The sequence below is a fragment of the Pyxicephalus adspersus genome, chromosome 9 (assembly GCF_032062135.1).
Source record: "Pyxicephalus adspersus chromosome 9, UCB_Pads_2.0, whole genome shotgun sequence".
Classification (NCBI taxonomy): Eukaryota; Metazoa; Chordata; class Amphibia; order Anura; family Pyxicephalidae; genus Pyxicephalus; species Pyxicephalus adspersus.
This window is the reverse complement of record NC_092866.1, coordinates 39,147,268-39,174,373: the sequence shown is the minus strand read 5'-3', so window position 1 is coordinate 39,174,373 and position 27,106 is coordinate 39,147,268. Positions and strand designations below refer to the sequence as shown.

At 38.5% G+C, this 27,106-nt stretch overlaps 2 protein-coding genes across 3 annotated transcripts in view; both read left to right on the top strand.

Moving 5' to 3' along the window:
- Positions 1-4,755, top strand: part of MTA2 (metastasis associated 1 family member 2) — a gene marked incomplete in the record, with an annotated part of 15,412 nt that extends 10,657 nt beyond the window's left edge. The window contains 8 exon segments of the mRNA XM_072421509.1: positions 29-217; positions 706-780; positions 1,095-1,153; positions 1,243-1,340; positions 1,498-1,637; positions 2,648-2,854; positions 3,989-4,140; positions 4,554-4,755. Of these exon segments, the coding sequence (XP_072277610.1) occupies positions 29-217; positions 706-780; positions 1,095-1,153; positions 1,243-1,340; positions 1,498-1,637; positions 2,648-2,854; positions 3,989-4,140; positions 4,554-4,722 (1,089 nt within the window).
- A 2,553-nt stretch (positions 4,756-7,308) lies between these two features.
- On the top strand, positions 7,309-22,928 carry TUT1 (terminal uridylyl transferase 1, U6 snRNA-specific). 2 transcript variants are annotated; one of them, XM_072421620.1, is made up of 10 exons: positions 7,309-7,457; positions 10,113-10,303; positions 10,783-10,983; positions 15,769-15,883; positions 15,958-16,208; positions 16,341-16,528; positions 16,623-16,732; positions 20,285-20,407; positions 20,489-20,581; positions 21,540-22,928. In XM_072421620.1, the coding sequence occupies exons 1-10, from the start codon at positions 7,352-7,354 to the stop codon at positions 22,640-22,642; spliced, it is 2,481 nt and encodes an 826-aa protein (XP_072277721.1). In that variant the 5' UTR covers positions 7,309-7,351; the 3' UTR covers positions 22,643-22,928. The 2 variants fall into 2 exon arrangements, with proteins under 2 accessions (XP_072277721.1, XP_072277722.1); XM_072421621.1 differs by lacking the exon at positions 10,113-10,303 and having other exon boundaries at positions 7,349-7,457.
- Positions 22,929-27,106: the final 4,178 nt, after the last annotated feature.

Here is a 27,106-nt window from a genome sequence, read left to right as displayed (position 1 = left end):
TTTTTTTTTTTTTCTTTTTTCATGCAAGTTTCATGCAATGGATACCCTACAGAGAAACGGTTATGATCTTGCTCGTGCCATGTCCACACTTGTCCCTCAGGGTGGACCAGTTCTGTGCAGGGATGAAATGGAAGAATGGTCTGCTTCTGAGGCCATGTTATTTGAGGAGGCATTGGAGAAATATGGAAAGGATTTCAATGACATTCGACAAGACTTTGTAAGTTCAATATTAATTTGAGTAAATTGTGTATTGCGGAATGCCATCTGTGTAGTATTTTGATTTCATTATTTAGGACCACAAAATGTAAAGGAAGAAATACATCAATGTTAAAAAAAAAATGCACATCTCAGGGCAGAGTAAACACTGCAATGTCATGCAGATAGCAAGATCGTAGGGTTTCTCAATCAGGGTTCTTCCAGAGGTTGCAAAGGATTCCTTGAGCAAAGGACATTTTGTGCCTCCTAAAACAGTAAACACTAGCACCAATTAATTTTTTTGCAATATGCAATGTTCCCACTAACCAGCAATGTATGAGGCATTCTTCCTGGATGACTGGAAAGTCAATCTATCAAAAAATTTTTTTTTAAAAATCTGTTAACTGCCAGTGTTAAGTAACTAGCTCCTAATGTTTGCTTTAGATATATAGGATATGATTGGTATGGTGTTTTTAAAGGTTCTTCATGCTTTTTTTTTTTTTTTTTAAGCTCCCATGGAAATCCCTGGCGAGTATTGTTCAGTTCTACTATATGTGGAAAACTACAGACAGATACATCCAACAGGTAAAGTTTGTCTAACTACACAAGATTGTGTGTGTTGCATTTATTTACTTGCAGTGCACAGCTCATTAACCTATGCAGAAAGCAGAGGTCTAGGAGTTGTGCACACCTATTTTTCTAGCTATCAGTAAGTTTGTCTCTGCCACAGGATCTTTCTATTAACTACTTCTTTTTGGATCAGCTACTTCTGGTGTGTCCATTAGAATGTAAAAGCCCATCATCTACCTTAAAACATATTAGTAGCCTATGTGTGTCCAATCAGTAATTGCAATGAGTGCTAATGCGGAATACATCTTGAAAATGTTTTCTTTCTCCAGAAACGTCTGAAGGCAGCTGAAGCTGACAGCAAGTTGAAGCAAGTCTATATTCCAACCTAGTGAGTATTACACATCTTTGTTTATCTAGTGTGTGTGTGTGTGTGCTGAGAGTTAATTAATAACTAATAATCCTATGTCTTGGTTTTAGCACCAAACCGAATCCCAATCAGATTATATCTGTTGGCTCGAAACCTGGACTTAATGGAGCTGGATTCCAAAAGGGTTTGACTTGTGAAAGCTGCCACAGTAAGTCAATATTTAGAGCAGACGTCTAAACCAACTGCCTATTAGAATAAATACGTATACAGGATTTGTTTCATATCTACATTCAGCTCTGAGGGCTACACTGCACTAAAACAACACTGTGCAGGAGGGAGAAACTCTTACCACAAGTACTTTACAGCCACAGTCTCTGCACAGTGGTATGCGTGGGGTCCTCCTAACATGCAGTGCCGCCTCTGTGCATCTTGCTGGATCTACTGGAAGAAGTATGGTGGACTTAAAACACCAACACAACTTGAGGGTGCAGCCAGGAATATTGGGGTATGTGAGCATATTAATAGCAAAGTCTTGAATGTAATCTGTAGTAATTTTTGTATTCTTTTATTGGGAAATAGAAAAGGTTAGAAAAAAGTTAGAGAGAAATATGGATCTTTTGTTACTGAATTACCTAAAATGACTTATTTGATGGCAATGTGTACATACATTTTCCTGTTCTGGGAATCGGTCACTGTAGTGTAGTTGTAGTAGTCAGTTGGAGTTCTTGGTAGGTGAAGGATTTCTATTAAAAGAACTGATGCAGTGCTCAACCCAGAAATTTTTTTTAACCTGGGTGGGATGAAATTGTAGGCGGGTGGAAGCCCCTGAATTGTGACCCAGCTCATCAGTAAAAACCCAAAAACAGCCGGGTGGCTGCTGAAAAATGCTGGGTGGTGGGCCTGGCTAAAAGGAGGGGGGAGGGGATAACACTCCAATGCTGATCCCATGTGCACATTCTAGATTTTGCAAGGTTTTGTGGATTGTTAAGGAGCACTGCTTTTGAAGCTCTCATATCCTGTCGCCACTTACTGCCTTAATAGTGAAGTCAGTCGCAAATAGTCTGCCAACCTAATGGCTGCAATGTGGATCTTGGGAATTTGTTTGTGGTCATGTGCCTGTGTAACAAGAATATTACTTCACTGATTCAGAGGAGCCTTCTGTTGATGTTAAAGGGTAAATAAATAGTTAAGATGTCTTTTTTTTTTTTTTGCCCTTGGTACCTTACTGTAGGTCTCTTAAAAACTTAAAAAAGTTAGGTTATAAAATACCTTAAATTTTATCTCAAAAAGTTGCAGTCAGCAGACTCACCCATCTTCACCTTTCTGCTAGCTCTAACAGAGCTGGCGGTTGCATCAAACTAACATCACTGAGCAGCGCTGTGGCTCGAAATTATATTTACTAATATTTCCAAATAATTTAACAGTCCCTGTGTTCTTAAGAAGTGTTTTTTTTTCGCTATGTCTGTGCCAGCTGCATGATACTGTGCACAGCTTATTCTCCATAAGCTCTAATTATTAAGAAGCAATCTCACTGACAGCCATGCAATACTGTGCACATACATATTTTCACCTATCTGGACATTTGTACCTTTTTTTTTTTTAGCTGCTCAAGCACCACTTAAACCGAAAACACCGCGTGGAACAAAAACACCAATAAATCGTAACCAGCTCACTCAGAGTCGTAGTTTGAGTGTGTTACCCACAAAAAGAGCATTTGAAGCTGTAAGTAATATATTGGTTCTCAAGGGAACAGATTATCTCAGAATCCGTTTTAAGTCTTGTGGGCACTGAAATGCCTTTTCCTGGACAAAATGTTTCTTGTGTATGAAAGTCTAGGAATAATTATCCTGTGAATTCTGCTGAAAGGGGCGATCAAAGTTCAGATTGTATGATCTACTGTACAGATCAGTATTTCTCAACCAGGGTTAATTGGAACCCTAGAGGTTGCTCGGGGTCTTTGAGCAATGAGCAATTTCATGCCTCTCAGGTCAGTGTAACTGACACCAATGATCTTTTTGCATTTCCTTATCTGTAAGGATGATAATAAAGGCATTTTTCTCACTGACCACCACAATACTGTACTGTAAACTATGGATAAAGAAAATATACAGGGGTTCCCTAAAACCTAAAAGTTATTTCAAGGGATCCCCTATGTTAACAAGGTTGTTATAGTCAATTTAAATTGTATGCCTCGGTTTTTATATAGGAAAGCTTAAGTGTTTCAGCCATGTTTTTAAGCAATACTGATACCCTAGCTTTGGATTTACCATTTGAATGTAGACCCACACAATATAAGCTAAACATTAAATTTTATTATCAGTGATTTTTTTTTTTTTTTTTTAATGTAAATGTAACTAATAGTGTTTGGATTATAACTACAGACTAATTATTTGGGCAGTTTTCTGTCTTTATCTGTATCTTTATTTGTGAATGTTTCCTACTGTAATAACAGGTAATGGTCTATTCTTTCTTGATTTACTGAGCAATATAATATATTTTGTGTTATAAAACTCATATATATTTGTGAATATTTTTCTTAATAATAATATAGGTCTGACATATATTGCAGTACATATAACCACTCCTAGAATTAGTGGTTCACATTTAGTTGAGTCCTCATCCTCTTAGATAAATCGACCAATTAGGTAATAGTATAATGTATACCAGATATCGAAGCTACTCTGGTAAGCCAAAGGATTTAAAATCACCCATTTCCTTTAGAGTACTGAGGGGGGAGACACTTCCTGCAGTTTACTCTATGGTTGCTTGATTCTTAGATAGATAGGTTTTCTTTGTTGTGATGTTTTATTTCATACATTGTATATACAATTACTTATATACAGAGTTTTTCTCTAGGTATCTGGGGTTGGAGTAGTACCTCCTTTTTCTGCCAATGGCCGCTCCTTCTCTGGTGTCCGTTCCAGCTCCCAGCCCAATGTTAAGAGGCAGAAGCTCAATCTTGCTGATGCCCCTAATCCTGTAGTGTTTGTGGCTACAAAGGACACAAGGTAACTGTTTTGCTCCTTGAATATATTTTCCCTAATAAAGCAAATCTACAGGTAGACTTATTTTGTTTAGGATAAAGCAGGAATGGGATTGCACCTCTGCTAGGTTTATATTGCGGTCTGTGTTTCAGAGTGGTTGGAGAGGTTCCCCTCATTTTCAGTCTGGACAGATACATATACATTTTTATTAGAGTAGGAAAGGATTAAAACCTCATTGTTTTTATTGCTGCCCGTTCCTTCCTGTCCTGATGCTAACCCCTTCCAGTTTTTGTATAGGTATCACAGTGAGGGAAAGTACTGCTGGTTATACTGACCTAAATCCACACTTTTTTTGTTTTCTTTTTTTAATGTCTGAACAAATACTGTAGACCTACTAACACTCATGTTTTACTTTTTGTCACTTTATATTTTTGTAGATGCTTACGAAAATCCCTGTCACACATGGAGATGCGCCGAGCTGCTCGCCGTCCCAATCAGCCCCTGAAGATAAAGCTACCACTGCCTCCAAGAACAGCCGTGCTTATACCCTCGCTTCCTGCAGCCCACCCTGCTAGCACAAGCGAACCTATTGTTTTGGAAGACTAAGAGACTAAAAACATCAGTTTCTATGTAGAAAAATACACCCTACACCCTTTACCCTTCTGACCTATTTCAAGCCAGTACACTTCACCATTACTTTAACAGAGACCGTATATGTGCTTGAGGATGGAAGATTTCCTTTGCCCACCTTCCTATCAAAGATGTCAACGGTCCAGATCCAGCTCAACTATCCCAACCTATCAGCGTTAGAGGCATGTTTTTGTCCTTTCGCTTTTCCCATTTACACTTTTCCCCACTCCCTTATTTTAATATATATATTTTTCATCTAACCTCCTTAAATTGTTGGGGGATACTCTTGCGCCCAGCTTATATCTCAACCCTTTTTTTTTACATTTTTCAACAAATGCCTACAAGCCAGAATTCTTTAACTTTAGGTTTTCAAACATGACCTAAGCTGGATTTTCCCAAAATGCTCACCTTTGACGCCGAACCTGGATTGCTTCTCTTGTATTGCACATAACCAGCATATATGGAGTGGTAATGCCAATCGTTGCGATAATGACTTTCATATTTAAAATGGATTTATTATCACATGAGTATATCTTACAACTCCTGCCCAAGGGAACACATGAATTATTTCAAAGTCCTATGTTGTGGCTTTATGTTCAATACAGCTTCTTGGAACGGGATGAATTTGGGAGCATGATTTTCTATGACCTCTATGATGAGTTATCTGTGTAACAAAGCAAGATGTGTTTACCTAAAGCGGAAGTAAACTAAAATAAATAATAAAAAAAAAACTCACCTTTACTTCCACAGATCCAGCAATCCCTTCGGAATTTTTGGGGGCTGGGTCCTGCGTAATTCTGGAATCTGCCAACATATTTACCCTTTTTCTGTCACCCAAACTCGCACTGCGCAGGCGTGAGATCGGGTGACGTAGGCTGCGGTAGAGGGGGAAAAGAATAGTGCTGATCTCACTGCACATGCGTGAGATTGGCATTTTCTTTTTTCCCCTACCTGAATACCTATGCAAATAGCCTAGTTAAAACGCAAGCCCCCTCCCCCCCACGCCTGGTTGCTTACACCAACAATCAACATGCAAATTTAATTATTTATGATGAACAGCCTGTTTTCATTATCACTACGTTTTTTGTTTCTTGATACAATGTAGGCAGCTAATAGCTGGTTTGGCGCTCTTCATAGCGTGGTAGCGGTGCTTACACCCATATTTGAAAGGGGAGGACCGAGGACACATGGAAGGGAAAAGAAAAAATTCTGGCTGTCCCACAGCCAGAAAATGAGGAATGCTCTAAGTTGTTCCCGATTCGTATGACAAGATAACAGGATGTAATTTCAGTATAGAAGAGCATGTACAACTGTACAATATGCAAGGTAAGGCTGAAGTTTTTGCTTCTGCATGATAATGAATGTTTTTCCCAGATTGCTTTAAAAAAAAACAAAACACTTGTTTGCCATTACAGTGCCTCAAGATTGGTACCCGCTGTCTGTGTCAATGGATTTGTTGCAGAACATAATTTTCTGTGAATTAGAAGCCTTATGCTGAAATGACTCTGTACATTACATAATAATAAAAGAAATACATATGTACTATAGGCCTGATTTACAGCAAGCCTTTTCTTCAGTGTATCCAGTGGGGGTATATTACTGATGAACATGGCAATGGCAATTAGAACTGGCAGTGGAATCAAGCAGCCTGCAGAGAATCTATAAACATCAATTGTTGGGAGGCTACGTACACACGTGCAATATTTATCTTTAGAAAACGAACGATTATTGATCGATCAAGAGTTACTCACAATTATTTTGATCGATCGTATAGTGCACAATTCAGTACATGCTATAAGGATACGATTGTTCAATCACAATCCACCAATAATGTACACACACACGTCGATTGAATGATGCAGGAAGTGACATGTACTGCAGAAACATCCACGATCATTGAGCGACTGTACACACAATAGATAGCGTCCTATTTTCCTTCGTTTCCAGCGACATTCCCCGTTCATTGTCGTCGTTAACTTTTTTTGTTATTGACGATCGGTAGTTGTTCGTTTCCAACGATAAATAATGCAAGTGTGTACATAGCCATAGTATTGTACATGATAATAGGGAGAACTTTCAATGAGCTAAGTCTGTGTTGGTAAAATAAAGGTTAGAAGAAAATCAGGCCAAATGCATTATAGGGAGATTTGTCAGGATTGCTTCTCCATACCATTAGCATTGCCAAGGCCAATGAAGAAGTTCTGCACAAATGCAGCAGGATCTAGTAGCCTTTTTCTTCAACTGAACATTTTTCTTTTTATTTCTTTTTAAATTAAACTCAATGAAAGTTAAACGAATCAAAATAAACTTTAAGAATAAAATGTGCAGAGAACTACATGAAGGCAGCTCTATCTATGAACGGGTAAAATGTCACTGTGTGCTCATGCTGGAAGTGCTGCACTGTCTAACATTGGAGTCAGCCCAGCGGATCCTGACTTAGCCAGTCCACACACCGAGCGCTCACCTCCTTGGCTCTTTGTCTTTTCATATAACTAATATGTATTACGTCAGCAGATGCTTATGAATATTCATTAGGCGCTTGCACCTCTGCCGGAAGCGTTGTCTCGTGGTGACGTTTAATGTGTGCGCAGAAATTGTCAACATCATGGCTTCAGGGGAGGATGGAAGCTGCTCTCAGCTTTCCTCAGATATACAGCCTGGAGACCGAGGCAGCTTTCGGTGCCTCCTATGCGGCATCAATGTCCCGAATCGTAAGTGTTGTCTTAATGCTAACAGATACGTGTCTGTTTTTATTGCGTTGTCAGGATTCCAGCCATACCACCATTGGTGTAAAGCTGCTAGTTATTGGGGAGCAGAGACAATGTGGCGTTTACAGATCTTCTCCAAGAACACTGCAGCCCAGCTGACATACAAGACAATGACAGAGCACCTCAAGTTGTCTATATTTAGAAGAATATTTTAGTTTTGTCCTGATGGAATGGACAGGGAGCGCAGCAAATGCTAGATCCCTGCATGGGATTATGCCAGCGGAAATGATATTTATTGCTTTAAGAAAAAATATTTCTCTTTCTGGCTCTTGTTTTTATTTATTTTAGGACACCTTGTATGACCGGTCCTAATCGCATGCCAAGGGCCAGAAGAAAAAAACAGTTAATTCAGTGGAGATTTAGAAGCTTTCCCTTATCACGACCTATTTTATGTGGCAGGGTCTCTGTTTTGAGAGGACTTTAGGTGAATGTTGGTAATTTAGAACCGGAGCTGTGGTGACTAGGTTCTCTTCGGTAATATATTAACGAGATTTGTAATAGTAATCTAGTTTGTTTTGAAATATTTTAATTACATGTGTTAAGCCAATAAAAAGGCTGTGGCTGAATTGAAGTCTAATAGTGAGTGATAGTGTGTTTTATTAAGCCCCCTTAGCGGTAATCCCAAGTGTGACTCGGAGTGGATTTTACTTGCAAAAAGCTGTAATCCCAGTCACACTCGGGGTCGCTTTAACCTAACAAAAAAAAAGCCCACTTACCTTGCTCTGTCGGTGTCCCCCGTCATCCTGCTGGTGCCTGCAGGTCCTGGGGACACAACCTCCTCCTCTGATCTTCAGCGGCGAACTGCAGAGACGATCTGTGGGGTTTCCCAGTGACGTCAGTGCGGGCGGATCGGTGAGAAATTCAAATCATTTTGTATTGGATTCAATACAAAATAGCTGTATTGAGTCCCCAACACAAAGAGATTTTCATATATATATATATATTTATATTATATATGCTACTGTACACTTGCACTACATTTTTTTTATTATTATTATTACAACTATTTTTTTAACAGATTTTTGTGATTTTTTTTATTTTTTATTTTATTTAAAGTTTAATAATAAATTTATTAAATATTGGACATATTTCGGTGAGTTATGCCTAAGAATTATAGCCTACAATAAATAAATTTCCATTCAAAAAAAAAAAGTAACACTTTTTCCATGGAAATTTGGACAGAACCCTGGGAGGTTAATAAGTAATATAAGATATACATTTATTTAAGTTTGTTTAGTGAAGTTAAAGTTTAGGGATAAAAAATGTGATCTATAATCCCCTGGGGAAAGTTTACTACTCCTGTCATTTTCTGAACACCTCAGCAGTGACAGCCGTTTTTCCCCTCACGACAAATTTCTTCAACCACTTAAGGTTTTCAATTTCAATACATATAAATTTTATTTGAGCCTCAGTGACATGGATATATGATGGTAGGATTGAATGGACACAGCATGTACTGAACCGCGTTACTTTTTCTAGAATGATCTGTCACAGCCAATTACAGTGATAATTCAGTAAAATACTATTTCTGCCCTTTCTCCTGGTGGCTTCTTGTTTTTTATTGGTTACACTGCAAAGTATATGCACCATGCAGATCTTTTCCCAGCGCCATTGGGTCAGCATGTTTGGGGCAATTTTAGTTTTTCCCATGTGATTCATCTAAACCAGCATTCCACAGTATATATTCATTGTATAAGTCAAATACACAAAGTGACAGTATACAGCCTTATTGCTGTTTTTTCCCAATAGTGAATCGGTCACTTATGCCGTACTTTGAACTGTTGCTTCCTGATTTACTTATAGATTGATCTTCACAGCAGTCAAGTAGTCTGAAGTAAGACATTTTATGCATCTCACTTTTTTCGTCTATTTTCTTTTTCATTAATTTTGTTTGTTGTTTTGTTTCAATAGTGCATGGCAGGAAAAGCCGTTTCTTTGGATTTGTATTCATGATAACTTTTATGTCACATCCCTCTCAGGGGTACTCATACTAAAACCCTGTACACATGTTAGATTTCTGTTGCTGGAAAAGATCTACGGACCAGTGTACACATGCTAGATTTTTGCCTGAGAAGATCGCAATCATCCGTCTTAAACAAAAATAATTTAGCATGTGCATGTAATTGAAGAGAGGACGGAGTTGAATGGGCTCTGCTGCAGTGCTTTTGTGCTAATAGAAAATATAGGAACAGGAGTAGGGGGGTCACCTTGTCAACATACAGCTGATTATGGCTGTACTCTGGTAGGGGGTCTCTGGATTATAAAACTGGCTGCACAGAATTACAAATTTTTGACAGGAAAACTATATTTGTTTCTACTATGTATTGATCTGCTCACCTGTAGGTAAGCTTTGCAAAACAAAAATACTTCAATTAGGTAAATAGTACATTTATTTTCAAATATTTGTACATCAAAATAAGGAATTTAGTTAAAGTAGTTGTCTCCGTTGCATAATGTCCTATTTGTTTTGTTTGGTCTGAGTTGGTCTTTTGTTATTACAGGCCAGATTGAGACAGTAAAGCAGGATCAAGCTATAGTATGTAAATAATTGTTCAGTGGCACTAGGTTTTAGCTTCTGCGTTTATATCTCTTCTCTAGGCCCAAGCCTTAGTGATCACCTATGTGGGAGACGTCATACACGAATGTGTGAGGAGCGTGAAAAGCGCCAACAGCAGCAAGAGCGTAGTGTGTTTGTCAGTGGTTTCCCAAAAGGCACTACGGAAGAGCAGCTAAAAGATGTCTTTCAGCCAATATCATCCATCAGGAATATTGTCATGGACAAGGACAGGGTCAGTTTTTTTTTTTCTGTTCTGTAATGTACATATAAAAAAACAGAAGTATATCGGCATTAATACTAGTAGTTTTCCACAAAAATATAAAGTGCATGATTATAGCTATCTGAGTCATTATACAAAATGGCTTCTGCAGGTTTGCCTACAAGTTTTTTGCATAGCCCTGCATCTTGTTGAACTTTTTGTTAACCATAAATAGGGAATATTGATATTTATGCTTTAGGCTGTCATTACTGTATTGACAACTTTTAGGTATAATGTGGCTTGGTCAGATACTAGGTTCACTTTTACACAATATCTCAGAGTCTATTATTGCAGCCTAAAACTCATCCTTTTGATTACATGATGTGGTACATGAAAACGGTAGCTTATCAGCCTCATTTTAGTAAAACTATGCACGCCAACAATGCACATGCAAAAAAGTATGGGCTTTTATGTTATTCTGTTGATATAAGTAAATCTGCTTCCTTTTGTAGGGCCTTTATGCTATTGTGGAGTTTGAAAGTTCAGATGGCGTGAATGCAGCCCTTGAAGTACAAGATATTAAACTAGAGGGGCAACGGTTAAGAGTAAAACCTCGCGAAAAAAAAGAGTTCAAGAAAAAGAGAACTGGATCACGTAACTTGCAGCCACCTGACCCAGAGGCACTAAGCAAGGAACTTATGCACTGCAAGGATGTGAGTATAAATAAATGATAGTATGTGTTATGTCTATTGTAGAGCCACTTATGGTGGGAATATCCTGCTAATATACTGGGGAACAACACTAAAGAAAGGCTGCACAGTGACAGCTGGCTAGCAGACAGAATTAGTTGTAATGCAAAACCATGAGATCAAATTAGTTTGACAGTTTAAAAGCTGGTGGTCAAGGCAGGGAGGTGGCAAATCTAATCCAAAAACAGGAAAAGGTCAGGACAGGTGGCAGACAAAAGCACAATCTGTGAATAGTCCAGCCTTTACCCGAACTAGCCAAAAGCAGACAACCCCAATCAAACACCTTGAATCAAATGTGGCTGCATGCATAGGTTTACTTTAAAGTCTGCTGATTAGAATAAGATGTGGAGTTTGAAACAGGACCATGCTGCAGTACAAAAGAATGTATGGGAACTAGTAGTATGAATAAGGGAACTAGATGTCCACAACCTGCAAACACAGTGCAGCCACAGACAGATTAGCAGTGAAATGCAGAGGTTATCAAAGTACAATTACAAAAATGAACCAATTTAAAACTTGTTTTGCTAACCTCCTTGGAATTGCGTTGAATATACAGAATTGGGCTGATTTATCAAGCGAGTGTGTGGAAGCTCACCAGTCGCATATATGATCTGCTGAGCACAGCATATTACTGAGATCCAGTGGCGAGGGCGCTCTCACGCGCGGGACCTCCAGATTAGAGCATTGATAAATGATGCAGTGGTCGAGAATTCCCAAATTAAGGTGATTCATTTTCAACTGCACGATTTATGTAGATCTGTTAAGCTCAGATTATTTTGTATTGGATTGGATACAGGAGTTTGTATTCAATCCAATACAAAATGTGTTTGAATGAGTTTCAATTTGAATTTCCCGCACACGCGCCGTCGTCATCGCCGAGGGACACGCACACGCTACAGACGGAGAAGAAGAAGCTGGCTGGCTTCTTCTCCGCCGGCCGGCTTCTTCTCAGAGAAGGCACCCGACGCTGGAGATCGACGCCGGGGGACGACGCTGGCACACGGCGCTGAATGATCGCAGCGGGACCAGGTAAGTGATCGATAAACCTGAACTTTTCTCACTGTATTTTCATACAGTGAGAAAAGTTTGGGTTTATCGATAATTGTAATTTTTTTTAACCTGAACCAAGGTCGGGTTTAACGGTTGGGTGGGTAATAATTAGCACTTTATAATATGTCATCTCATCACACAATAGTATGAATGTTAACCAAAAAAATGTTCCAAAGCATTTTAGATCTAAATCAAATTTCATAATAGTTTGGCTTTAGAGAAATCACATTTTTAAACAAATTATTGTTGTCAAAGATGTTATAATAAAGGAACATATAGTGATTTCACTTGTTTGTGTGTCTGTAAAAATAGATTTAAAGGTATACATATATATATTTTTATTTTTTACTATTTTAACTGCACTGGTTTGGGGGGGGGGGTCACTTCCTGACCAAACAGGTTGTCAATTAGCTGTCCAGCTAAGTTGCATACTCATTCTAACACACCTGATGGTGATGGAAGGAGGTCCAGGTAGCCAAGCACAACATTTATTGACAAGCTCACAAGTGGGGTCAAGCACGCTTAGAAATGAACAACTGTTCTGTTGTTGCTCAACTTAATTTTGCTGTTATACTATGTTACCCTATCTGCTTCTTTTCTTTGGACCCCAATTTCCCTAGAATTTTGGCACCTTTGGCTAACCTCCCCCACACTAAAATTTCATTACTATGGCAAACGCACTGCCCTGTTACACATTACTGCTCACTTCTAACACTAAAACCCAATTTCTCTGGAATAGGAACGTGTAGGAAACTGAAAATATGTGGGGAACATCTGTGGATAACACCCCCTAATGTTTTATCACAATGGCATCATTGGAACATAAAAAAACTCTGCCTATCAAAACAAAATTGGGGTTCAGGTACTGGTGAGGTAAGTCATGGGTAACAGGGCAGCATGTTTTGATGGGCAAAGTTTATGTAAAAATGCCATGGTGATGTTAGCCACAAGTGTCCCCCACTTGCACCTATGATTCTGTTTATCTGCACCTCTCTGTTCTGGAGAAATTAGGGTTCAAGGTAGGGAAGCGGACAGTTTGATGGGCAGAGGTTTTTATGTTCTAATGATGCCATGGTAATGAAATTTTAGGGGTTAATACATCTGTTCCCCACTTGCACCTACATTTTCAGTTTCCTGCACCTCCCCATTCCCGATAAATTGGGGTTCAAAGAACAGAAGCAGAAAGGGCAGCATATTATTACAAATATAGTTTAATGAAAGGTAGGTAAAATATTTAGGGGGCCCAACCTAATGCATTTTGCTATGTAAGTGGCCCGGGGGTCCTTAATGTGCATTTTCAATTTTTGGCTCCTAGGTGCACTTTTTTTAAAACAGCAACCCAAATCTTAAACTTCCACAATTAGTAGCTATAAGAGTCCCCTGTGTGAAGCAGATCACATGCATGATGCTCTTTGTGTTACTTAGGTATAGCACTAGGAGGTGACATCTGAAGGTAGGCTAAATTCACATTGGCAGTAAGTTTGCATTTGCTGCGTTTACCGCTCACTTACTTCTCACCAGGAACCGCTGCTGCTTGAAAACTGCTAGGCCTGAAAAGCCCAGCACTTACCGCCTGTTACCAATCCCAGGTGCCCAGCACTTACCGCCTGTTACCAATCCCAGGTGCCCAGCAGTTATCACAGGTTACCAATCCCAGGTGCCTAGCAGTTTCTAGGAAGTAGTCCCTCAGGAGGGGCATTTCTTTTTACTTCTAATGTGAACTAAGCCTAATTTGTTAAGCCACATTGATCACAATATTACACTACTCCAAGGGATAAAACATGGACCTCTAGGGAGTTTGTTTAAAATACACATCGCTGTACTGTTGGGGCATAATACAAAAAATGGAAATATTGTACATTCTAACAAGCCAGGCATTAGAAAGTTGGAACAAAGTATAGGGTGCAGGTAGAACACTAACACAAAAGCAGGAGTTACTGGATACCTATGGCTTAGTTTCCTTCCACCTGGCTGAAAAAAATTCTGGGGAAAACACTGATGTAGTTTGAATGCCATTTTAGACCTTGGCCCCCACTTCCTCAACTCATGTTTTATTGGCAGCTAGATGTGCTGTATTGTATTTGTCCTGCTTTTCAGGCTGCATAAACACTGCTTGGCCTAATCTAGACATGTGTATGTATATGTATGAACCAGGAAAAAAAACCAAGAGGAAGAGAAGGCTGCACGCTTTCCTTTAAAAAGTCTTAAACTAGCTTTGAGCCAACCCCATGACATCAGAAATCATAGGAAAAAATAGGCAATATTTCCAATTTGAAGTAAATACGTGTTAAGCAAAAAACCCTCTTTGCCTATTTCTTCCTATAATTTCTCTTTTATATGTGTGTGTGTATATGTATGTGTATATATATATATATATATATATATATATATATATATATAAATAATGTATATGTGAGTGCACAGCACAAGCAAAAAAACCATACACACACAAAAAAAACCTTACCGAATGATGATGCACCTTCTCTGCAAAAGTGGCAGGCGTTTTTGAACTGCTGGGGAACACAGTTCACGAGCACATAGCGGGTTCGCATTGGCGCACAATAATGCCCATCAAACACCTGATTTTTTTTTATTATTTATTTAAAACATTTTTTTAATTTTTTGTTTAAATTGTACAAATATTATGGTATCTTTGTATTGGACTCAATACAGCTATTTTTGTATTGAGTACAATACAAAATTATTTGAATTTCCAACCGCTAAGTCCCGGCCGCACTGACTCATGTACCGGTGCCGATGTCACCGGAATACCCCGTACGACGTCTCTGCACTTTGCAGCTGGAGATCGGAGGAGGCAGACATGCTTTTAGGTACCCCGAGTCTGACTCAGGAATACCGATTTTTTTTTTTTTTTCCTCCCTCATGTAAAATCCATGTCCTGAACTAGAATATTATATCTCTGGGAGGACAGAAACACCTGAATTTTAATAAGACAATTGTTCTGTTTTTGGCTTTTCAACAGTTCACAGAAAGGAAATGCTCAAAAACACAATCACAATTCACTTGTTAAATTGTAGGTCTGTTGTATCACCCAAGGTAAAGATCTTGTGAGATTGTAAAGGAGATCACATAAAAAATGAATATATATATATATATATATATATAATATATATATATATATATATAATATATATATAATAAAACAACTTTTTTCTTCAAGAGAACCACATTTTCAGAAAGGTCAGATTAAAATATAGAGACCACACAGACACCACTAAATTTGCATGACATATTAAAAAAAAAACACACAAACACATGTAAACCCACACTTTTCATATAAAGCCAAAATATTTCAAAACTAGCCCGAGAAATATTGCATTAAAAAAATACTTACAAAACCAATATACAATTTGCACCTATCAAGGGTGAAAAACTGGAAATATTTATGCAAAACAAACATTTCAAGGTGGTAATAAACATGATATTGAAATGAAACAATATGGCTACAAACTCAATATTATAGCATTAACATTGACTTATGAATTGCAAGATGGACATTCAAAGTTTAAAAAACAAAAGCAACTATTGTGCTAAATGGTTAGCAAAGTAATTCATTCATGCATTGTAATTATTGTGTTGGAAAAATAGTTATAGTAACAAGAAAACCCTAACCAAACTAGAGCAAGTATAAGGCAGAGGAGAGTATAAATCTGTCTATAAACTGATGGTTTCTTGCAGGTGGAGGAACAGATGAAGAGTGTGGTCACACTGTGTTCTCCATCTCACCATGAAAGTCATCTTCGCGAGCTGCTTCTGTCACTGTTGCGAGAAAGCTTTACAGAGTTCTTTCCAGGTACCTAAATAACATTATCTAAATGTCTGTCAATGTTTGTGTTGCTTTTTGGATTTTAATCTTTTGTATGACAGGCTGCCAGCTTCACCCTTTTGGATCTTCAGTAAATGGCTTTGAGATCAGTGGCTGTGACCTAGATCTATATCTGGAGCTTTCAGAATCTGAAGAGTTAAAACTAGAGAGTGTGAAGGATGTAAGCTTAAAAGAAGATATTGATGATATGCAGAATGAGGACGTTAAAGGAGAAAAGTTATTATGTTTAGAAATGAAGGAAGTACAGAAAGATGATATGGATACTGAAGAGAATAATTCTGATGATGATGAGGTGAGATTTTAATCTATTTAGGTTCGTTAATGGTAAAATGTTGTCTGTCTATTAAGCACCTCAAGTGATTTTTATCATAATAATGGTATAATAAATTGAAAATAATCAGATAAACTTTTTTTCCTTTTACAGAATATTGTTCCTGGCCTGTCATTAAAGGGTCTTTCCAATGAGGAAATCCTTAATTTAGTTGAGAGAGTTTTACGTCAGTGTGTCCCTGGAGTGCATGGGGTTCAAACTGTTCCTTCTGCACGACGCCCAGTTATACGCTTCCAACACAAGGTTTCAGGGCTTAGGGGAGATATCACTCTCAATAACAGGTAACAAATATTTTTGTATGTCATATCATTATATGTTTTTATTTATAATTTTAAAATACAAATGTATCCTCCTAATCTTTGTTTTTTAACCTAGGCTTGCCCTGCGTAATTCCCTCTTTTTGCGATTTTGTTCTGACCTAGACCCTCGGGTCTCGCAGCTTGTGTACACCGTGAGATATTGGGCTAGAGTGAACGAGTTGGCCGGTAAGTATATAGAACTGTTGAGGGTATCAGAAAAGTTCACTAATGTCCTCCAGTTTAGCATTCTGGTAGATACGCACTGCCATTTTACACAGAACAGCCACTGCAGTTTTCAGGACAGACTTGTCACTGTGACTTGGTTATTTGTTTCTGGAGTAGTGAAAATCCTGCCCTGCATGTTTTACCAGCAGACCCATTTCATGTAGATCGCAGGTCACATCTTTTCTGCAGTAAGGTGGTGGCCATGGTCGGTTAATGCACTGTATGGAAAGAGCAGGGATGGTTGTGCAGTGGAGGAGGACAGAAAAAGGAGGCATTAAGAATGCACAGTAATGGGGGGGGGACTGCTAAGGTGTTTCAACATCTCCTTAAGGTTTCTTAACTCTGAATCAAGGGACAAGGGTATAGAGAGGTTAGGTACATGTGGGCATTAATAGTCTGGAGCAATGAATACCTAGACACTCTTCAGGGATCTTTGGCAGAGGCAGTAACCTCTCTGCAGACAGTCAGCATTAGGGAGTACAGTGGTCTGCCCAGAATTTTTTTTTCAGCTGGGTGGGGGAAAGCTGTTGCCAGGTGGTGAAAAAGTGGGTGGTGCAAGACACAGCAAATTTAGTGAATATCTATGTCAGTTATCTATGCCACAGGTATCCAGTAACCCCTATTATTGTGTTAGTGTTCCACCTACTCCCTATACTTTGTCCCAACTTTCTAATGCCTGGGTTGTTAAAATGTCCATTTTTTCAATTTGTTTAATAGTGTAATCCCATGTAGTAGTGTAATATTTTGATCAATGTGGTGTAACAAGTTAGGCTTAGTTCACATTAGCAGTTAAAAAAAAAAACTGGGCCATGTACGTCACCTGAGTGACTACTTGGCAACTGCTAGGAACCTGGAATTGGTAACAAGGCGGTACGTTACATAGTTAAATAGTAGGTTAGGTTGAAAAGACATAAGTCCATCAAGTTCAACCACTAGGAAAATAAACATATCCCAGATATAGAACCCTATAGGGCATAGTTGGTCCAGAGGAAGGCAAAAAAAACCCTGGTACAACTTGCTTCAACAGGGGGAAAAAAATTCCTTACTGATTCCATGAGGCAATCGGATGTTCTCTGGATCAACCGAATCAAATCAAAGTGCCAAGCTTTTTCAGGCCTAGCAGTTTTTTAAGCAGCAGTGGTTCCTCTGGCGAGAGGAAAGTAAAGAGGGGTAAATGCACCAAATGCAATCTTCTTGCCAATGTGAATTCAGCCTAACTTCAGATTTCACCTCCTAGTGCTAATTCTAGATAAAAAAAAACTTTAAAAAAAAAAAAAATTCACTTGATCTTTTCACAAACAGCCCAGTGAGTCCCATGCTTGCTCAGCTTCCCTCTTCTTTCCGGTGTTCACCATTCCCATTCCATCAAGTGCTGATCTCATTTGGCTTGAGATTGAGCACTTTTTTTACATTATAGAAAAGCCGCTGATGATACATTCTCGTTGCGCAAAAGCAGCAGCCCACAGCCACCTGGAATATGTCACACAAATATCCCAGGAGGCTGCAGATTTACCTTGCAGGCTTTACCACCATCACAGTAACGATGGAAGGGGAGGGGTCCTCCCCAAAAAAACATTTTTCTATTAAAAAAAAGAGAAATGTCACTCGTTATATAATGTAAAATGTGGTGTTGCTTTAAGAACATTGTGCATATGATAGCAGATAGGGGCAGTACAGCTAGTACTGCCCCCCTCCTCCATCACTGCCCATATTCAAAGCTGCCTGTGTAAAGTCTGTTTGTCATATTCAGCAGGCTAACAATTCATGGTGTTCAATCTTTTCAGTTCTCCTAAATTGTTGGTTGTAATGACTTAAAAGTTTTGGGGTACATAGGGGACTCTCATAGCTACTATTAACTAAAAAAATTGAAAATACAAATTAAAAACCCCCGGGGCCACTTACATACCAAGAAGCACTGGGGTGGGGCCACTAAAATTTTGACCTACTTTTCACAAAACTATAATTGTAATACTATGCTGTTCAATTTATCTGGAGAGGGGAGGTGCAGGAAACTGAAAATGTAAGTGCAAGTGGGGAAACTGAAAATGTAGGTGCAAGTAGGGAACAAATGTATAATCCCCCTAAAAAATACTTTGCCTAACTGTCCTCTTCCCTACCTTGAACCCTAATTTCTTTAGAACAGATAGGTGCAGGTAAACAAAAATACAGGTGCAAGTGGGGGACACCTGTGGCTAACACCCCCCAAACTATCATCACCATGGCATCATTACAACATAAAAAACTCTGCCCATCAAAACACGTTGCCCTGTTTTACATGACTGTACCCTTCTGGTACCCTAATTTTGTAATGATGGGCACAGTTATTTATGTTCTAATGATGCCATAGTGAAGAACTTTTAGGGGGTGTTGGCCACAGATGTTCCTCACACATTTTCAGTTTCCGACACCTCCCCAGGGAAATTGGGGTTCATGTGTTATAAGTGGGCAGTAATGTGTAACAGGGCAATGCATTTGCCATAGTAATTACTTTTAGTGGGGGGTTGGGGTTAGCCAAAGGTGTCCACCCAGTGCATCTACATTTTCAGTTTTGTACACCCCACCATTCTAAGGAAATTGGTATTTAAAGAAGATAGGGTAACATAGTATGACCGTTATAGATTTGTGACATGTATCAATTTAGGGGTCCTACTCCAATGCTTCCTGCTATGTAAGTGGCCCCGGGGTCCCTAATTTGCATTTTCAATTAGGGACTTCTATGCATACTTGCTTTTGAAACAGCAACCCAAATGTTGTATTTTCATACGTTTTTGTCAATTCTGATCCCCATAGCTTGAAAATTTTCAAAGCTGGGGTGCTGTGGTTACTTCTAACTTTGAGTGTTCCCTGGGCACCCTGAAAATTTCAAGTCATTATGACAAACAGTTTAGGAGAAAAGAAAATTTGTACACAAGGAGTTCAAGGGCTGCAGAATGACATGCAGTTACACACACAAACAGCTATTTTGATGCCGATGAGGTCATTACACATGCCCACTTTGAAATGCAAGTAGGACTAATTTGATACAGTTTCACGTACTCATTCACCTGTTTCACAAACTGTGTTACATTTCATATCAAATTATGATTTTACCAGTAATATGAGGTGTAAAGAAATTAATTTATTAGGTGGTGCCTGAAAAATCCGGTAAAGTATTTTTTGATTAAATAAATACAGGCAGCAAGGCACAGAGTTAGGGATGGGCAGTGGTGTAGCTGTGTAGAGAGGATGATGTGGGTGCATATGAAAGTCCCCCAGTGGCAAAATGAAACTACAATTTAGGCACTCTACTAAAAGGAAAGTCAAACTGTCCGTTAAAAACAAAACTTTAACTTAGCTTTTATTTTTTTTAGAGATGCTTACAGCTGCCATTGGTAAGCCTTAAATAGGATGACAAGAACCTTTTGACAGCACTAAACTCAGTGTGTTATATCTACTGTACATCTTGGAAATTTTTGCTATAAAGAAAATGAGCAAATTCATTTTCACTAATGCATCTGTTTTTCTAACATTCAGGTAATCCATTAGGAGGGGGCCCCCTGTTAAATAATTATGCATTGACATTGCTTATTATTTTCTTCCTACAATCAAGGAGCCCTCTGATTATTCCCAGTCTAAGGCAGTTGAAAGAGATGGCTGGTGAGTGTGTTCCAAAATTTCTATTGCTGATAATGCATAGCATGTAGACCTGTTTCAGCAGTGGCCATGTTTTTGTTTCAGGTGAGGAGGCCACACTTGTCATTGATGGCTGGGATTGCACTTTCCCCTCTGATCCTACACAAATACAACCTAGTAAAAATGAGAAGAGTCTTGGTGAGCTATTCCTCCTTTATTGCTGTGTTATATTGAGTTGGAACTTGGACTAATTAGCAACAAACTGAACAAAAAACAACTGTGAGGGATTAGAATTAGTTAAAGTTCAATTACAAGCTAGTATTATTCCATGCATATCTAGCACTAATAGTGCTATGAGTAGCATTATGTTGTAGTTTGGTTGCCCACTTCCCTGGATCTTACAGGGGGTATTAAAAAAAAGCATTGCTCTCATTAAATAATTACGTTTTGTTATTTTGCAGGCCTGAAATGAAGGCGCACCATTTTTTTTAGCTGTATTTACTCAATGCAACTAATACCATCCAAGTGAAAGATAAAATGGCAACAGTTTGAAAAAAAAAATATGAAACGGACACAAGAATACAGATGCTTTAATTACAATCTGAATTCTGTTTGGATACTTCTTTACCAGCTTTGAACATTTTTCCTGCGCTTCTTTTCAGAACTGTTGAAGCTCAGTCAAACTGGATAGTGACTGTTAGTGGGCTGCAATTCAGATTCTTCTACAGAGTAACAGTAGGGTTTAGTTCTGGGCTTTGACTACGCCAAGCAAGGACATTCATGTTTTTCTCCTTCAGGCACTGTGTAGTCATTTGTGCTGTGTGCTTCAGGTCATTGTCATTTTAGAAGGAGAAACTTCTTCCCATTTCTGGCTGAGGGAAGCAGGCTTTCCCTAAGAATGTGAACTCCAGAGCCATTTCAGGTTTGCTGGATCACCCAACATCTCAGATGAAAGTGTATCCTCTCCAGCCTTGGAGAGCTTTATTAAATCAGGCCCATAGTTGCCATGCCACAGGGCAACTGTAAAAGAATATACCTGGAAAGGAAGATTTTGATTATAGAGGTGTGCTTGGTGTCCAGTGCAATAGCTTTATGTAGTTTATCATTTAATGTAGTTTTATCACTTCTAAAAAAAATGTTACTCTCTTTTACCCAGGTTGTCTTCTGTCTGAGTTTTTCACCTTTTATTCTACAATGGATTTACATTCAAGCATCTTCTGTCTCCGAGATGGTGGAATTATCACCCTGCCTTTTACCTCTCCACCTCCATCCTGGGCTGAGGGTTTTCGCCTGAGTCCATTCAACGTCCAGGATCCATTTGAATTGGGTCACAATGTGTGTAGTAACGTCAGCACAAAAACAGCTCGGCGTTTTATTTCGCAGTGTATTATTGCTGCAAGGACTTGTTGTTCACCTGTTTATCGTCTACGGTCTCTATCCCGACCTTGGGGCATAATCCCATTGTTACTACCAAATACTTCTGAGGGTAGTAAGAAAGAAGGGATAGAAATCTCCATTCCATTAACAGGAACTTCACTGGAAGTTTTGATTTTGGCTGTCAAGAGAGTCCTAATAGAGGTATTGTTATGTAGTTGTGTGGAGGAAGGTTCAGAAAATACAGAAGGGGGGATAGGTAAAATAGAGAGAAGTGGAGATGAAGGTGAACAGGCAATGTCACACATGGAGGCACTTAATATTGGCGATGACAAGCCAGAGTTGAAAGCCGAAGAATTAAATGAAATTGAGGTAAAATCAATCAAAGAGTCATGTGGGAGGAAACGAGAAAGCGTAGAGGAAAACCAGAATGAAAACAAAAGAAGGAAGATAGAAGATACAAATGACAATGCTATTGTGATCAAAGAAATGACTATTCCTGAACAGAATGTTCCTAAAAAAGGACAAAAAGCCAAAAAGATAAAACAGCTTGCAAAGGAAAATACGACCCTCATGAGGATTAATGTATGGCATCAGGTGTGGGAAGGTAGACGCAGACAGCGGAGAAGCAAGTTTGGAGAAATAACAAAGAAAATAGAACTTGAGACAGCAGTGTCCCATGCTTTGTCTTCTGAGACCGTGGATAGTAAGCCATGCAAGCCTTTAATGCAAATAACAGTAAAGACTGAGCTGACCAAGGAAGGAAACGCACAGCTACACCTTACTCCAGAGGTAGATGATTATCACTGCAGCACCAATTTCTTACACTTTTTAAAGGTATTTTTGCCCCAAATGGTGCATGAAATTTTAAATTCTCACAGCTGAGCTATTTGGGTGTTATAGAAAGAATTATTGTCCTGGAAAGAGATAAAATTATTTTTTCTCCTCTCCAATTCCTTGACCCAATAGACTTTACCAGTCTGTATAGTGTAAATAAACTTTTATAGGATGAAAAGGCGTAATATTGTGCTTTGTGATGTTTTGTGTTCTGTTTTTCTGTTTTTTTTTTTTTTTTTTATGACATTAAGATGCCCACATACTATAAACTCTGTTCCAGTTGTGATTTTGGATAATATTTTAAAAATAAAGGACAGAGGTTCTTTTTCCTATATTGATTAGGTATACTGTCTTTATTGCTGGTCGTGTCCCAATTTGGGATCACATCTTGTCTTGGTGACAGGTAGTAACTATGTGTAAACCCCTCCCCCACAATCCATAATTAAAATTCTTTCGAGTATTTTAACATTTCTGTACATTCTACAAAACTAAAAATTTGGATGGATTTGGTGTTTCAGACTTTGGCTCTCATTTATCCAAGGTCTCCAAGGCTGGAATGGATCTGGTCCAGGATTGAAAACATTTGCTAACAAATAGCAAATGACTTTGAGAAATCCATTCCAGGTTTGCTGGATCACCCAGCTTTACTGATGAATGTGTATTCTCTCCAGCCTTGGGGAATTTTATTAAAACAGGCCCTTTGTTCTTTTCCCGAAACAAGGAGCTATTCTCCGAATTAAAATTCAGCTCTGCTTACTTAGAAAGATATAATGGTGTTTTATAAGTGTCTTAATATAGGAGCCCGACACCAGTTGATCAGAGATTGCCCAGAGATTGGAGTTCAAACTGTGGGTGCTATACATTCCCTGTATAGTATATTGGACTGTGGGCACTATACACTCCCTACGTATTCCCTATATTTACTTTTATATATAAAAATGATCTAATATTTTACAGAACAGATGTACTTTGTTTCAAAATTTTTATGGAAAATTTCAAATAAAGTAAACAATACAATTACACAACAAATTTGCATAAAATAACAAATAGAAAAAATTAAAAAAGGGGGGTGAAAGGGCGAATAGGGGGCTCAAAAGACGAGCGCCAACCAGTAACCAGATATCAGTAGAATAAACATATCAAATGTAGTTTAACACCTCTTAGGTTACAAAGTCTAAATACAGCAGGCAATAAATTAGTTTTTTAATTTTGACAATAAAAAATATAGTACAATAGTACAATATTAGCGTTATTCACAGATTTAAAACTTGAGGTATACAGGCATATCAAGTTTAGAGTGAGATCATAAAGGTTGGCGGGTAGAGGTACCTTTTAATCATTCATGTAAACAATTAAAATTGAAGTCAAAATTAAAAGAAAAATGGGCTGGGGGGGGGGTCAGGGTCCTCTGCTTGAAATATACATGATTATAATCTAACCACAGGTCCCATGTGTTGTAGAACTTGTTAAGGTTGTGTTTAAGAGTACAGGTCAATTTGTTGTTGACTATTATCCAGTAACTATATCCTCTAACTGGGAAAAAAGAGCACACTCTACTTTTCCTCAGGATGTTTACCTGGGTGACAGAGCATATAAGGTTGAAAATCGGGATTCAAAATCTCTGAACCCTAGGACATCTTCACCAAGCATGGAGTACAGTGCCAGTGTGACCACCATCCTCAAATTCAAGAGAGAGATTGGCTTTATGGATCCTAACCTGGGACCAGGTACCATCTCATCAAAACCTTATAATTGCCCTCTATTATTGAAGTGTTCAGACATATTTTGGAAATGGACACTGATAGGTCCTGCAATTCTTGGGCACTCTGCTCCACCTCCAAATCTGACTCCCATTGTTTCATATAGGAAAGTTTCATATAGGAAAGTGAGAAGAGTCTTATACTACCAAGATTCTCCCTTTTGGATGCTGTTTTTTGTTTTTTTTTAAATCCCGTACTCTGGTAGGGTGGATTCAACCCTTTAAGTTTTTTTTTAAATAAAGGACCTGTTTTGTTGATAACAGAAAACTTCTGTATATGGAAGGGAGAGGCTCAGAATAGCCTTGCCATCAGGAAAAATTCATATTATGAAAAACCCTTTGCTGCACCACCCAGAGAATTGACCTGGCTCACAACCTGGAAGAAATTCAGGAATATGCCATAGGGGAGTAAGTGGAGCATGGGCGGAGTGCAGGTTAAAATTAGTTTTTCGTCCATCCCAAACCGAAAGAGCATATGATAGTGAAGGACAGAGAATCGCAGGTTTCTTAGAGGAAGGGATCCACATAAGGACTTTGACCGGTTATGAAGGGCAGGCCAGGGCCCCCAGGCCAGTCCATTGTGGTCTTGAATGTGGAATAGTAGTCTTGCTTAATGCTGCGATTTGGGCTGCTCTGTGGTATAAAATTTTTAGGTACACCCAATCCTCCCATTTTTAAATGTAAGTAAATAATAAATAATGTAAGAGTAAATAATGTAGTTGCATTAATGAGGTGAAGTTTGTCTCCCCAAACAAATTTGATGGTATTGTTTTGGATATTCTTTAAGACCAGCCTGGGTATAGCAATAGGGAGGGTGTGGAAAAGATAAAGTAATCTGGGTAAAGTGTTCATTTTGATTTCAGCTATTCTGAACCAGGAGGCGGGGCTAGAACGCCATCTATTCAGATCTCTAGCTATTGCACAAAAGGGGTGGGTAATTGGCGTAATGGGTAATGAGTACAGATCATGGTGCGAAGAGGTAATATGAATGCCTAGATAGGTGATTCCTTTGGGTTTCTAGGTGAAGTCAAAATTATCAAGTTGAGTGACTGTTTGGGGTCAATGAAATATTTAGGGCCTCCAATTTGGCTCTATTGAGTTTTAGACCTGACACCTGTGAAAAGGAGCTCAACATTTTAAATAAGTATACAAGAGGAGAAGTTATACATATTAAGATGTCAGCAGCAAAAAGTCCACATTTATGTTCTATAGGACCACATCGGATGCCCTTGATGTCGGGATTAAGCCTTACAGCTATTGCTAAGGGTCCAATAGCTATAATGAAAAGTAAAGAGGAGAGAGAGCAGCCTTATCTGGTGCCTCTGCGGATATTAAGGGCGAATAGTGTCCTTTAATTGCTATTTTGGCGGAGGGGGAGGAATATAGAGAGGATATATTCTGGCAAAACGCTAGGCCAGGGGTCGGCAACCTTTTGAGTCAGAAGAGTCAAAAATTATAATTTACAAAATTTCAAAGTTTTTAAAGAGCCACAAAATTTTTTCTTGCCAACAATAAATAGTACTCGCATAAATAAAGTTTTTTGATAAAAAAAAACTAATCTATTCATAAGAAAAAATATCTATTTATTCATATATAAGTAGTGTTTTTCACAATAAATATATATATATATATATATATATATGTATTATTATATATATATATATGTACATACATAACTTTGAATAGATAATTCACTTCTAACTCTTTTACTTGAAACAACAAACTATACGTCACAGCCAAAGCACTGGTGAAGACGCCAAATTGTCTTGCGTCGAAAGCGAATTAAAACCTACATAGAAACATCTGATGACGGCGTCATTCGAGAGCTTCCGACGGACTGACGACAGTGACAACGCGTGTCACGGGGGAGGGGTGCGGTGAAAAGCGAGTACAATGGGCTGAGAGATAGAATCGGTGCCTAATCCTCGTTAATCGATTCAGAACGATTTTGAAATGTTTTTTTTTTTGATAAAATAAATATTATTTGCCTATGGAACTAAAGAGCCGCATGTGGCTCGCGAGCCGCAGGTTGCCGACCCCTGCGCTAGGCCAAAGCCCATTTTAAGTAGAAAGGCCTTTCAGATAATCCCATGATAAACTGTGTGTAGATCTAATGAGAGTAACATCGCTTCTATTTTTGGCCCAGCATCCCAGTTACCATTTACAGCTGAAATCAGGTCTATTGTACGTCTAGTTTGGTCTGGGGCTTGACGATGGTGAAGAAATCCCACCGCGTCGGGATGGATGGTCTAGGGAGGAACCTAGGCGAAGGGATAGGATTTTCGTCATAATTTTATTATCCCAATTTATTAGGGAGATAGATCTATAACTAGAGACTTCAGCATGGTCTTTGACAGGTTTGGGGATAACACTAATTAAGGCTTTATTATCTTCTACAGGTACTTCATTTTCTTTGCGAAGGAAATTGAAATAGTCTGAAAGTTGATTCGCTAATATCTCGCTAAAAGTCTTCTAATAAAGCTTGGGTAAGCAGGGGAACTATTAGTTTTAACATTTTTTATGACTCCGAAGACTTCCTTAGGAGTAAATTCTTTAAGATTTTAGCATGGGATTTAGGTAATCTCGAAATTGGGAGCCTAGAAAAAAAATGTTTCAATTTTAGAACTATCTTTGGACTTCTGGTAGAAGCTATGAAATGCTTCCAAGACCAATTTTGGATTTTGTGATGATCTTCCATTGCCCAGCTTAATTTTTGAAATCGCAGTTGTTTGTGCTCTAGGATTTAGTTTATT

What these genes read in the sequence shown, in the direction of transcription:
- TUT1 (XM_072421620.1), top strand. Translation starts at nt 7,352, where the DNA reads ATGGCTTCAGGGGAGGATGGAAGCTGCTCTCAGCTTTCCTCAGATATA. An exon ending in AACTTATGCACTGCAAGGAT is followed by an intron (nt 10,984 to 15,768) that starts GTGAGTATAAAT and finishes GGTTTCTTGCAG; the next exon opens with GTGGAGGAACAGATGAAGAG. An exon ending in GCAGTTGAAAGAGATGGCTG is followed by an intron (nt 20,408 to 20,488) that starts GTGAGTGTGTTC and finishes TTTTTGTTTCAG; the next exon opens with GTGAGGAGGCCACACTTGTC.